The 13,756-nt window shown below is 36.6% G+C and overlaps 1 protein-coding gene across 7 annotated transcripts in view; it reads right to left on the bottom strand.

Annotated features, from left to right (window-relative positions):
- Window positions 1-13,756, bottom strand: part of MCTP2 (multiple C2 and transmembrane domain containing 2) — a 190,183-nt gene that overhangs the window by 88,534 nt on the left and 87,893 nt on the right. For all 7 annotated transcript variants that reach the window (XM_061181797.1, XM_061181798.1, XM_061181800.1 and 4 more), the window contains one exon: window positions 12,300-12,402. In XM_061181797.1, coding sequence (XP_061037780.1) covers window positions 12,300-12,402 — 103 coding nt within the window. The remainder of the gene's footprint in view (window positions 1-12,299; window positions 12,403-13,756) is intronic.

Raw genomic sequence — 13,756 nt, 5'->3', positions numbered from 1 at the left:
CCCAAGGTAAATTGTGACAAAAGGAAATCTCGAAGTTCAACTGGAGAGTCTTCCTGGGCTGACATCGGGGAGGATTTCATTTCACTCAAATAGAAGGATGAAATAATAGATAATGTCCTTAACTTTAGTGTTACAAGAAAACTCTTCAAATTGACTTATCACACACCTTTGCATACTTGCCTTTCCATAGGTGAGGAGCACAGATATCAGGCAATAATTTGGGGAAGGCATCTCTGCAGGACAGTTACAAAGATTTAACCTAATTAGGAATTAAATTTCCATAATTAGGGAAATGGGCATTTCCATGTCCCTTTACATTATTTTCAGAAACAATATATCAGAAAGCAAACCATGCTAACCATGAATTCTTGGTTACATTAGACAGTGAATGAAAGAGCACAGGAAGTCTGTTTCTGAGTAATGATTCAGGATTTCAGAGCCAGAGGACAAGTTACAGAGAAGGTAGTCTGGTTTGGATTTTAATCTGACCTGAAATTATCTTTAACCTATGCAATTTTTCTCTATCTAAAAGAATTTTAAATCTGCTTACACAAGCTTTAAGCATGGTAAATATGAAGAACTTTTAAAAAGTTTGGTGATAAAACTAATTTTTGAGTCACAGAGATACTACATTCACTATATTAGAAAACCAAACTTTTTAAATTGGCATATAACAAAGGTTAGTATGTGGGACAGAGAAAAAATATTTTTCTCAGCTGGAACTCTTTTTAAAGAATTCTCATTATTTTAAAAAAACAAGAAAAAAAAGAGAATTCTCATTGTTATGCTTTACTGTAAAGTTTTGATGTGACAAGATATCAACTGATTCAACAGCAAAGTTAATCAGAATCGATATGAAGGAATAAAACCATCAGTTGCTTTAAGGAGAAAAGATACACATTTAACATCAAAATCCAAACTGAAGAGTCATATTGATCCTCCCCAGCCCCCAATTCGACCTTCATGTGAATAAATGGAGAACATTTGGGGGTAAACAAGCGTTATTCTATCAGAAGCTTTTCATTGCAGGCAAAAGGGAAAATAATGTGACATAACAATACAGCAGGTGATCCCCACTAATGCACATGCAAGGTGACTCCAACAAAATGTGATGTGAACAGACACATGTTCACATGTGACATGTGGCTAGGAAAGAAGAAAAGTAAATATCCTTTACTTGGTAGTGATTCTATTCACATCCCCACTTGGAAACACGCCTGTTTCCCACCGCAGGAGTTACAAACAGCACGAGAGATTGAAAAGCCCACAAGGTCACTGTTTGCCCTGACACAGTCAACCACCAGCCAGTAGAGGCAGCACTGAACTCATCACCCCAGCCCTCCACGTACAACTCACCTTTCTCCGTGCAAGGCAATCCAACCCACCCATTGCCTGAATCCGAAACCCAGCACTGAACTTTGGTAAAGGCAGAAAACCCTGCTGTACCCAAAATGTCTTATCAACTCCTCTCCCTGAAATAGAAGCTGTCTTTACAAAGTAATATTTACTAATTGTAAGAATGGTGTACAATTTACAAAAATAGCTTAGAAAAAGGAAAAAAATGTAATTTTTACAATATTACATTTTTTAACAAACAGATCTCTAATTTTTAATGTACTCTTTTATAAATATTTATCTTATGAAAATAGGATCATAGTGTATTGGATAAAGTTTGGGACTCTTAGAGGCAGATGAAGTGAGTTTAAATTCTGGCTCTGCCTCAGAGTGGCTGGGTAACTTTGGATAAGTTACATAACTCCTCCCTTCTTCAGTTTCCTAATCTGTAAAGTGTGAATAAAAAAAAAAAAAAGGATACATATCTCAGCAGTTGTTGTGAAATAATCAGCAAAAAGCAGTAAGAACAGTGACAAGTACACAGAAATTGCTTATTAAATAACATGATTTTTTCTGTCTTACTTTCATTTATGTACTTTTTAATCACTTGTGTTTTAAACTTTAAAAAAGTATGGGAAACATTCTCCAATGTAAAAATCGATTCTTCTCCATAGTTTAGAATGGTTCTTCATCTTATGAATATTCTATAATTAGCTTAACCACTCTTCCATTGTAACTAAGATTGTTTCCAATTTTTAACAACTGTAAACACTGTGATGGTTTTACACATAGATATCTTTGTGCTTCCATGATGCATTCCTAAAAATAAAGTCTTAGAGGTGGAATTATTGAGTCATATGGTACACCTGTTTTTATGGTTTCGGCAAGTACTGCCAATTTGCTCTCCTAAAATGTTGTATTAATTTATACTCCTAGCCTCAGTGAATGAGCCTGTCCGTTTCCTTCCAACGTTGCCAACCATAGGCATTTTTATTTAATATACAGTAATTTCATAGGAATAAAATGACCTCAGGTTGTTTTAATATGTGCTTTTTTTTATAACTAATGAAACTGAACATTTTCTGTTGTATGTTTATTAACAGTGGGCCATGGTAGGACCGCGAAACCAGACAGACTTCAATTCAATTCCCATTTCTGGCGTTTAGCATCTGTGTGACCATGGGTAATTACTGTATCTCTCCAAGCCCCAGTTGCCTCTCTAAAATAGATATTTAGAATATAAACGCTCAAAGATATGTGTCTATTAAATTTTAATCCAAGGTGCCTTCTAGGAGGCTGGTAGCAGGTCATGCTCCCTCCAACAGCATTTGAGAGAGTCCTTTGACTACACCTAATCATCACTGCTCACGAAAAATCTTGACTATATTTCTTAATCTGACTGCTTAAAATAATTTGGTAATTTAAGCTACTAAAACAAGGGTGATGAAGATGAGAGCTTACACTTTAAGTGCTTACTGTGTGCTACTGTACTCTTTTTACATTTACCAAACCATTTAAATCCTCACCACAGACCTCCAACACAGGTACTGTGATAATTTTCATTTAGGAGGAAACAGAAACAGAAATGTCAAGTAAGGTGTCAAAAGTCACATAGCCAGTTAATGGAGAAGACTGGGGGCCAACCCAGGTGATCTGGCTCCCTCTTCTGCACTTTTTTAAAAAAAAAAAATTTATTTATTTGGCTGCATTGGGTCTTCATTGCAGCTCGCGGGCTTTCTCTAGTTGCGGCGAGTGGGGGCTACTCTTCGATGTGGTGTCCGGGCTCTAGGCACGCAGGCTGTAGCGCGCAGGCTCAGTAGTTGTGGCGCAGGGGCTTAGTTGCTCTGCGGCATGTGGGATCTTCCCAGACCAGGGCCCGAACCCATGTCCCCTGCATTGGCAGGCGGATTCTTAACCACTGCGCCACCAGGGAAGCCCCCTCTTCTGCACTTTTAACAACCATGATGGTGGTTGACTAAAGCATGAGCCATTCATCTGCTTATTAGCTATACAGATTTCTGCCTCCTTGATTTAAATTATCTGTTAGGTTGAATTGTCCTTTCCTTATTGATCAAAAAAAACCCTTTTATATTAGTGCTGCCATCTATTTGTTTTATGCTGCAAGTATTTTTTAGCAACCTATCCTTTGTCTTTTAATCTTCTATGGCAATTTTTGTTTTCACCATGACATCTTAAATCTTTCTTCCTTTATCATTCCTGTTTTTCAGTTTGTTTATGTAGCACTTTCCATTATTTTAATAGTTTTATTTATGGAACTATATATAAATAAATATTTATTTATTTTGTTTCAAGCATTTGACCTTTAATTCACCTTGAAATAGTTACTGTGTTTGGTGTAACATGCTGACGCATTTTTCCCTGATGGATAAGCAACCAACTTACCTCAGAATCACTTACACAGTGATCACTTAGTTTATCCTCTCAATGACTTCATGTTTCAAGTTTATCATATATTAAATTTCTCAATTAGTCTTTTTTTCATGTCCTTCAGTACAGTTCAGAAATTCCTCACATAGTTAAGCAATATAGCGTTTTTTTGTTTCCTGTTACACTCTTTGATTTTTTTTTAGGTTTTTAAGATTTTTTTCTATTGGGTATGGACACTGGTTTTCATTTTCTTAATTTTGATATTGTTTATACATAACTGACCTTTTTTTATTCCAATATGTCGTCTATTAATTTTCTTTACATTTACAGATATTATCAGATAGCTAGTACTTGCAAATAATGTGTTTCCTTCATTCAAATATCATTTATTTCTCTTACATTTTTGCATTGGCTGGATCTGACCTAAAAGGCTTAATTTTAATAGTTAATGCATAAGTATGTAAGCTCATTAAATTCTTGCAACAATCCTAGCAGTAGAAACTACTGTTATCTTCATTTAAAAAATGAGGAACTAGAGCGGCTTCCCTGGTTGTCCAGTGATTAAGACTCCGGGCTTCCACTGCAGAGGGCGTGGGTTCCACCCCTGGTCGGGGAAGTTCCACATGCCACGAGGTGTGGCCAAAAAAAAAGAAAAAAAAAAATGAGGAACTAGAATAACTATCTCTAGTGTTTCAGCAATAAGTCTGATGTTTGTGATACTTCTGATAGATATCATTCGTCATGTTAAGGCACTGCTCATCATTTACTAATTTATTAGACTATTTTTTCACAATGAATAATGGATGTTAAATTTTATCAGGTACGCCTTCTACATCTATTGAGATTGTCAAGGTGTTTTTTTTTTTTTTCTTAACTCAATAATATAAATTACACAATTAGATTTCCTAATGTGTTCAATCTTACTGATGTTCCATGAAAGGTATATAATTTGCTTTTTTTTTAAATCTGTGTTTTTTTAAATATCAGAATTATTTTAGTCTCAGGGAATGAATTCACACATTTTCCATTTTCTTTTATGTTCTTAATAAACTTGAACAACGTTTAAGAATTGCCTGTGCAGTTAAGGTTTCAAAACTCATGTTCATTAAATGATTGAAATGTGTTATTTTCTTATTCGGGGGCGGGGAGTATGCAGGGAGAAAAGGGTGGAGTTATTTGATAACTATTTCTGATATTTCCATCATTAATGATTTTCACTAAACAGTGCATTTAATACCTGATATTCAAGTTCCTCTAATTATATTTTTAAAGATAATTTCCTTGATATTTTTATACATTAATTTCTTCAAATGGGGGACTGTATTATATTTTTAGTTAACTTGGGGAGATTTTTATACCTTTACAATACCTAAGTCTTCCCAAGGTATGTCTCTATATTTATTCACGTTTTCTCTCATACTCAGTAAAATTTAGTTATGTTCTTCATAGCAATCCCTATGTTTCTTGTTGTTCACTCATTCTTAATAGTATATGTTTTCCTTTTTTTTCATTAGCCTTGTAAATGGCTTGCCTGTATCACTGGTTTTGGGGGCAACTAATACTTGGATTTATCAAATACACTGTTTAAGTACTTTCTATGTAATTGCTCTTTTATTAATCTTCATAAATTTCTTTATAATTTTCTCAGTTTTCTTTATTTTAGTTCATTTTGTTAAGATGTTTAATTGATTTTCAACCTTGTTGTTCAATTATAAAACCATTCACGTAACTTCCCTGGTGGTCCAGTGGTTAAGACACCGTGCTTCCACTGCAGGGGGCACAAGTTCGATCCCTGGTCAGGAAACTAAGATCCTACATGCCCTGTGGTGCAGCCAAAAAAAATTTCCTCTGAATAATACTTTTGGCCCTTATCCATAGTTTTTATATATCGCATTTCATTGTTAGTTTCTAAGAAGTTTATAGTTGCAGTTTTGGTATCTACATTAGCTACCTGAGATTTTTTTTCTACCAAGGGTTTTGATACTTGTTTCATTTTTGTTATTTATTTCTCTTTGCCGTGATCACAGTACAGGTTCTGCCTTTTTGAAATCTATTGAAGCGTTTTGGACCCACAACATAATCAATAATTAAACAAGTTAAGTGGGTATGTGAACAGAATATTTTATGTATTTATGTGTAATTCTACACATACACATATTGGACAAAGCTTATGGCTGATTCTCTAAAGTCTAAGAACCACCACTTTAGTTTGTTTAAAATTCACCTGAGAACTTGCTAAAAAAATAAAAACAAAAACAAAAACAAAAGAGATTCCAGGGTTTCATCACCAGAAATTTAGTAGCTGTGGAATCATGTGCAAGTACTTTTGCTATTAGCATACACTTCATGGAACTTGGAATTTCAAAGACTTGGCACTTCAAAACATCACTTTAAAGCTTTGTTTTTTGTTTCTGATTTTTAAAAGCTAGATAGATAATATATATTATTTTTCTGTGATTCCAATTTTGTAGTTTTTCTGGTGTTTCAAATATTATATATATGTGTGTATATATACATATGCACACACACATTTCCATGGGAAGTCATTCACGTAAAAGTTCCTGTCTTTATAACTTTATTGATAATTAAATTATTTTGTAACCCATAAAATAACCACCTCTGTATGTTTCTCACTTACCTTTTGTTTACATTTATGTGTTACACTTTTCTTCACCCATTTTAGTATTGCCATGTTTGAGGTGTCTCATCTAGAAGCAGCACTTAGATTTTACTCTTTCACTCATTATGAGAGGTTTTCCCATTTAATAGAAAAGTTTAACCCATTCAACGTTTATTATCATGCAGGATATGCTCAGATTTATACTTGCTATCTTCCCGTTATAGGACAGTAGAGGAATCCCATTAGTCATTCTTCTTTCTCCCTTGGCCTGTCGTAACCAAATATCATCCACCTTCTACACTAGTTATGGTTCATGATAATTCCAGCGTATTTATGGCACCCTTTGCTGGTTTCCAGGGCCAACAGAAAAATGTGCCTTATCTTCCTTTACTTCAATGAACATGTTGGACCAGGATTAGATGAGGAAGAGAGTTGAATGTTTGTGTCCAAAAATCACCATTTTGCCCTGTTAAATTTTGTATTTGGTTATACATCCATAAACATTTATGTAAAGTAAAATAAATATTATATATTTCAATGGCCAAAATCTCAGCATTAACTTAAAAAAATATAATTAAGAATGTCTAGTACAATGTGCAAAATCCATCATAGGTGAGAGTCGGGCAAATACTTAATTGGAAATGCAAATGAAGATGTGCATGGACATTTATTTGGTATAGCAATTATAGAAAATTTATCCCATAAAGCTAATTAAGTGAGGCTGTTATTGGTGTACCTAGTTACCGGGCACTGGCTTCACAGAGAATGCTAAGGGCTGCATGAAGGCCTGTGCTTCTGATATAAATTCACATGTGCATGTTGGCATGGCTTACACAAGAGGACTAAAATTTGTTTCAAAATGTAGGACCTCATCAAATTGAGCTGACTTCTCCATAGATAGTAGGAAATAACAACAAATAGATGCTTTTCCTATTTTACAGAAAGCTGATTTTCAAAGTCTTCCAAAATTGACCCGTTAGATAATTAATTCTAGGAGGGTAAACACATGTTTAAATAAGAAGGATGAGAAGAACTCAGCCAGATTTTCACGACAAAATCAAGATCACTTAATTGAGAATAGCAATGAAAAATAAATCTACCGAATTGGATAATTAATAGGAGACAATGTCTATGTTGGGAATGTTTTAAAACTAAAACATTCCTACTGTTTTCCAATGTATATTTACTATATTATTGATTAGAAGATTTTTGGAAGAATGTGGAAATGTACAAATATTAAAAGTTTTCAGGACTTCCCTGGTGGTCCAGTGGTTAAGACTCCACACTTCCACTGCAGGGGGCACAGGTTAGATCCCTGGCGGGGGAAGTTCCGTGTGGTGCGTCCAAAAAAAAAATGTTTTTTCAGATTACAATCCAATCCAATTGCAATTTTCTACTGCTTTTAATCATGAGTAAAAAGTTTTGCCTATCTATATAATCATTTTAAAAAACTGTTTTTTAAAAAGTTGAACAGAAACGAAATCTATGGAAGGATGGCTCACTGTCCTGCATTTTTTCAATTCTGATGTATATCTGAGCACATGTATATGCTTTGAACAATTCACCACCATTAATAAACATACTGACTTTAGAATATTAATTTTAAGAGAGCCAAGAGTCATCCAATATATTCACCCTGATTAAAAGGTATAGTGAATTCAGAACAGGCTCTTTATTTAACAGGCTGAAATGCACTTAGCACATTACCATTTCGAGAGAGTAAAAGTTGAAGGACTTTCAATACTTTACACTTAGACATTTTAAAATGTAGTTTGCATTTTCTCTGAAAGTGTAAATCAAGTTTTAGTTTATGACTTGATTAAAGAAAATGTGTTCTCACAAAAATTACGCACACTCTTAAGAAATACAATTTTTGTTTTTAAATACAAAGCAAGGTATTATAGGACACTGTTCCATATCCTATAGAGGTAATAGTGAAGCACCAACGAATACATTTTTGTGACTAAAAATATTTAAAAAGCAGGGAAATAAATCCTTTTCCTAAGAGGCCTAGAACACAGAATTGAAGGGTTTTCTCTTTGATGCTTTTTTTCTGGAGTTGCAACCAATTCCTCCAGGAAGAGTCTTCCTCCCCTATAATTTGCTTTACACAGGAGCCAAAGTTTCTTCCTAGTTAACTGTTCTGCTATACCCATGCCAAAGCCTGCAGATAATCCCCGCTCATAGAATAGGCCCCAAACTCCGTCCACCCCTCCTGAGCTGCACTCTCCAGCCTCCCTGTTCACACTGAGAGCTAGGCACCAAGGCCGCTCTTTGCTTCCAGAATGTGGCCTCTCCTTTACCCTGCTGTTTCTCTGCTCATGCTTTCCCCTCTGCTTGGAATGGCCTTCATTCTTCACCTCACCCAGCAGTTCCTATCAACACCATAATCCTTCCTGGCCAGCTCAGACTCCCCACTTTCTAAAGTCTTCCAAAAGTTAAATTCAGCCCTCCCACCTTGCATTTTCTTGTTCCTTTTATATGGCACCTAATATTTTCGGTCTTGTGTGTTCATCTCACAGGCATCACCCATGAAATGCAAGTCTTTACTTAACTCTGTATCCCACCTGCACCCCTGTCCCCCACCTCCATTGCACTGAGCCCAGTGGCTGCACAAAACAGATCTTGGTTATGGCTTTTGGCACAATATTTACTTAACAGCTACTCACTATGGCAGCACAGCATCCTCTTAGGATGGCTCTGATATGAGACTGCCTAATTCAAACCCAGCCTCCCCTACTTACCAGCTACAGGTCTTTCTTTGCCTCAGTTTCCTCATTTGTAGATGGTCATAATAATAAAGCATGCCTCATTAGGCTGTCATAGAATTAATGATGTACCATATGGTAAGTGCACAGCACAGGGCTTGCTAGGTAAGTATTGCTCAATAGACATTAAATAAAGAAAAAACTTAGATCTAAATACATTTTAAAATATACCCTCTAAATCACAAGTTAGAATTATTTTAAAATAATTATGAATATAAACAAAATTTATAAATATAAATACCATAGATATAAGTAATATAAATTTTTTAAAAAATCAAATGATCAATGAAATAACAAACAAAATTTGCTTGTTACAGATACTGAGGGTTATGGCCTTTTTTTCTATCACATTTATATCTACACTTTAGGTAGGGAATCAATTCATTTGGAGAAGGTATGTTGCGGGTGTATTGGGAAGAGCCCACACAGATCTTACGTAAGATCTGATCACTTTCCCAATCTACTGGTCAAAGCATCGGAAATAAAGATGAACTGAAACAGCCATGGTGAACAACAACTACTGAAATGTCTTATTCAGCTCAACATCCCTGGGCCCCCAAAGTCCCTAAGGGGAAACGTGGCTCAGGCCACACTGCCTTTACACAGTGGAGACCTTTCAGATCTGGGCTTATTTTTCCACGTGCTACATTTATATTAGAAACAAGCAGTATAAACCAAATCAAACACTCCCCGGCTGGAAACCTCCCTGTGGTTTCCCATCACCACTAAGAAAGAGCCAAAGTCCTTCTAACTTTCAGGCTGTCAGGGTCCTACAAGGTCCTCTTCCACGCCACCCTATTCCCTATCCTTTCCTATCTCACATTTGCTATTCTCTACTCACTCTATTCCATCCACACTGCTCTGCTATTTTTGGAATTTGACAGTCAAGGCCTGGCCTTGGAACCTTTGAACTTGAAGATTTCCTGCCTGGAAGAGTTTCCTCAGATACCCTCCTGGTTTTCTCCCCTCCCTTACCTACTTAAGTTCTCAGTCAAATGTTCCCTTTCCAGTGAGGTAATCGCTGCCTGAATCACGGAAAATTGCATCCCTTCCCCACACACATCCTCTTGGAGGCCCCTCCCCCTGCTTCATTTTCTACATAGCACTTTTCACCATCTAACCTACTGTGCATTGCTTATTTTTTTTTTTTTTTTCTGGTTTGTATATTGCCTCCTGTAATCAAAAGATAAGTTCCAGGAGAGGACATAGCTTCACTGCGATCATTGTTAGAACATTACCACCTAAAACAATTCTTGGCACACACTGAACACTTGATAAATATTTATCAAATGAATGCTTAGATTGTGGGGCAGCTTATCAGCAACGTGAAAAAGTGAAGGGGGCTAATGGGCTTGCTTTCATCGAAACAAAGTCTTTCACAAATCACTCTATCTTGTATTTTGAAGGATATAGTTTGAAAGCTCTATTAATTTAGGTCAGTGGTTCTCCACTCCACCGGGAGTGACTGCCCCCTTCAGAGCACTGGGCGATGTTGCAAGACATCTTTGGTTATCACAATAGTGATGGGTGGATGGGTGCTACTGGCATCTAGTGGGTAGAGGTCAGGGATGCTGCTAAACTTCATACAGTACATAGGACAGTCCCCGCAGCAGAGAACGATCCGTCCAACAATGTCAGGAGTGCTGAGGTTGAGAAACCCTAAACCTGATTTAGCCAGGGGTAATTTCTTAGATCTAACTCCACAGCGTAGAGCGATTGTACACTATGAGGGAGGGAGGAAAGAAAGTCGGTCAACTTGTTGGTATTCTAGGAAGACCAAATACACAAAATGTTTACATGCGAAACAGAGGGAGGTTAATAAAGGTACGAAGTGGCGTTCACCCAGCAAGGAATCAAATAAGCTACTACGGATTTATCTATAAAAACAAGAGGAGAAATGTCCAAAAAAAAAAAAATGTTAGAGAGAAAGGACACTAAATTCTAAAGGAGAACCTTGGTTCCTTGTCCCTTTAGACCTCTTTAAAATTGTGCCCCATGTTCTTGTTACATGTATTCTTTCAGGAATAACTGACAAAGTTGTAATAAAAAAAAAAAAGGAGGGATATCCCACATCACCATCTCCTCTCTGAGAGCCGGCGTGGCTTGCTGCTGGTGGCTCAGAACATTTGGCAGCAGCCAGCTCTGCAAGGGAGCAGCTGCTCTACCACGCTCTTCAAGTAACATCAGGGATATGAGAACTTGGGGAGAAATTAACCAAGCAAATCAAAAAGAGAAGAGATATTGAGAGGTGCAGCGTTTCCCCCTCTGTAAACACCATGTGAGCTAGTCTAATCTCATGGATAAATTACAGACTGCTCCAGCCACAAAAATGCACTAAGAGCTTTGGGGAAATAAGTCTTTGGGAAGAAAGAAATAAAGCCTTCCTCACTGATAAAGGCCATTACAACTCTACCACACATTGTATGAATGGTTGGATGAAAAACTGAAATTCTCTCCTCTAGAAGAGTACATTTGGCATAAACACAAATGCCCAATTAATAGGTGAAGTCAGATCCCAGCTTTCCACCTTTGCCCATGTAAAGACATTATATGATGCTCTCTCCTCTGAATTTTATAGGGTGTTTTTTTTTCATTCAGCTCTTAGCTCACTCTGACACATTACCTTTTAAGGAGACTACCAAAACAGCCCTCTTTTTCCAAGAGAGGCTCTCTGCTTTCTTCCACAAAGCACTTTTGGAGACTGAAAACAAATGGGACTACTAAAAAAACAAACAGAATTTTTGAGAAAATGGTCTTTAGTGGAATTGAGAACAACTATGCAGTTACCGGCAAGTAATCTTTGAAGAAATGGGCAGTAAGGAGGCAATGAAGAAAAACATGGATGTTTTTCATTCACCAATGGAAAATCAGTCATAGATATGTATTCCCTGAAACAAAAGAGAAACTCCTATCTTAAGATGGACAGACTGAGTGTGGATTGAAAGACCGGTCAAAATGTTTTGGTTGGTTAAATCAATACGCAATTGACACACAGAGAAAATTATGTGACTTTACATCTGAAACTACTGAAAATACTGGAGAAGGATAAGGAATAAAACAGCTGTTTCCTGCTATAGCTGGGAGGACATTTTCCCCCCCAGATTGACAAAGATAAAGCAACTCTAGACCATAGAAACTTGTCAACTGTAAAATCACTCACACACTGTATATTAACGAAGGTAACTTACAGACAGCAAGGGAATGGCAACTTTCCCAAGAAAATCAGGGGGTTTATCTCCATCTTCATCAAACACAGTCACTTCCAAAACATCATGAATATCTTTAATGGGACTGAAACAAGAAACACACCATGTATTAGATACAAAAACACAAAAGTGAAGTCTGTTCCATGAAGATCTGAAAACACGGTTTCACTAATTAAATCTGTGTGTCCTCAGAGTATAAAAGTACCATTTAATTAAATTCCAAAAATTAAATCAAACTGACTGTATTCCCAAACCTTCCATCAGAGAAGATTCAGACATCCATATGGAAAAAAAAAGTCAACTTTTTTACTATGACATTTTCCATGTATATGTGTACTCAAGGGCAGAACTGTTAAAGAAACAGGATAAAGAAAGAGAACAGGGGACAGAATAAGGAGGACAGTGATTTCAAAGTAGCTTCCAAATGAGAAGAACAAAAATCAGATTTACTTTACTTTAAACTAATGAAGAATTCCCTTAAAAAAAAAAAAGATGGTCAAAATCACTACTTGCCGAGATCCCTAGAAAGCACCCTATTGTTGAAACACAGAGTACTAAAAGTCTTATGCATATTTACATACTTGTAAACAGTTTTTATGTTGACCAGAAGCCAGACGTTGGCTACAATGAAACACAGAGCCATGGTCATTGGCAGGGTGTTGACCAAACCAGAGACTTGCATATGGCAATTTGCAAACCTGCTTAGCACAGTACAACCTCTTCTCATAGATCCTTGGGAAGTTTCTGCTTGGGAACAACCAACTCCATTCAATACGAACTATATTCTTTCAGTTATAAGCACAGACAGAGCATTTCTTCAGTGTTGTGAGGCCAGTGTACCACCATTTCACCCAAATTTAAAAAGGGGCCTCTTCCTTGATGGCCAGGCGCCTTGGAATCTAAAGCAAACTAGGAATATACCCAGCCTCCTAAATGCCTGAGTCTGAAAAGTGAGCATCACTACGGAGCAGGTCATTCAGAGAAGCTGGAATATAAGGGGCCTTTGGGAGTCCTTGAGGAATTGCAGATAATCTATATGTTCCAAAAGACTCTGGCAGAATACAAGCCTTCAGATATTAAAATAATGTTGTACCATATAAGCTCCTTGAATTAAAGACAGGTCTACATTTGTAATTTCCTTGAACCCAGGAGTGAATTACTCTGGATTTATGGAAGCTTCCTTCTACTCACAGATTAATTTAGTCACTAAAAGACCTACTTTACAAATGCCTCTCCTATAACACTCTCTTGCAGTTCCAAATGGTCTCTTCTATTATTAACACTATACTCTATAAAATGAAAGCATAAAAGGTTTTCAGAAAAAGAAAAACAATAAACTTCACTCTTCGCCCATAAAAATGGACAGAAAGTTCCACTCAAGAGCCCCAGACTGCCCCAAACATATCAGGGATAATTGGTCTCTGAGTTAAAGCTGCTCT

This window comes from Eubalaena glacialis, chromosome 2 (assembly GCF_028564815.1).
Source record: "Eubalaena glacialis isolate mEubGla1 chromosome 2, mEubGla1.1.hap2.+ XY, whole genome shotgun sequence".
Lineage (NCBI taxonomy): Eukaryota > Metazoa > Chordata > Mammalia > Artiodactyla > Balaenidae > Eubalaena > Eubalaena glacialis.
This window is presented reverse-complemented; position numbering and strand designations above follow the sequence as displayed.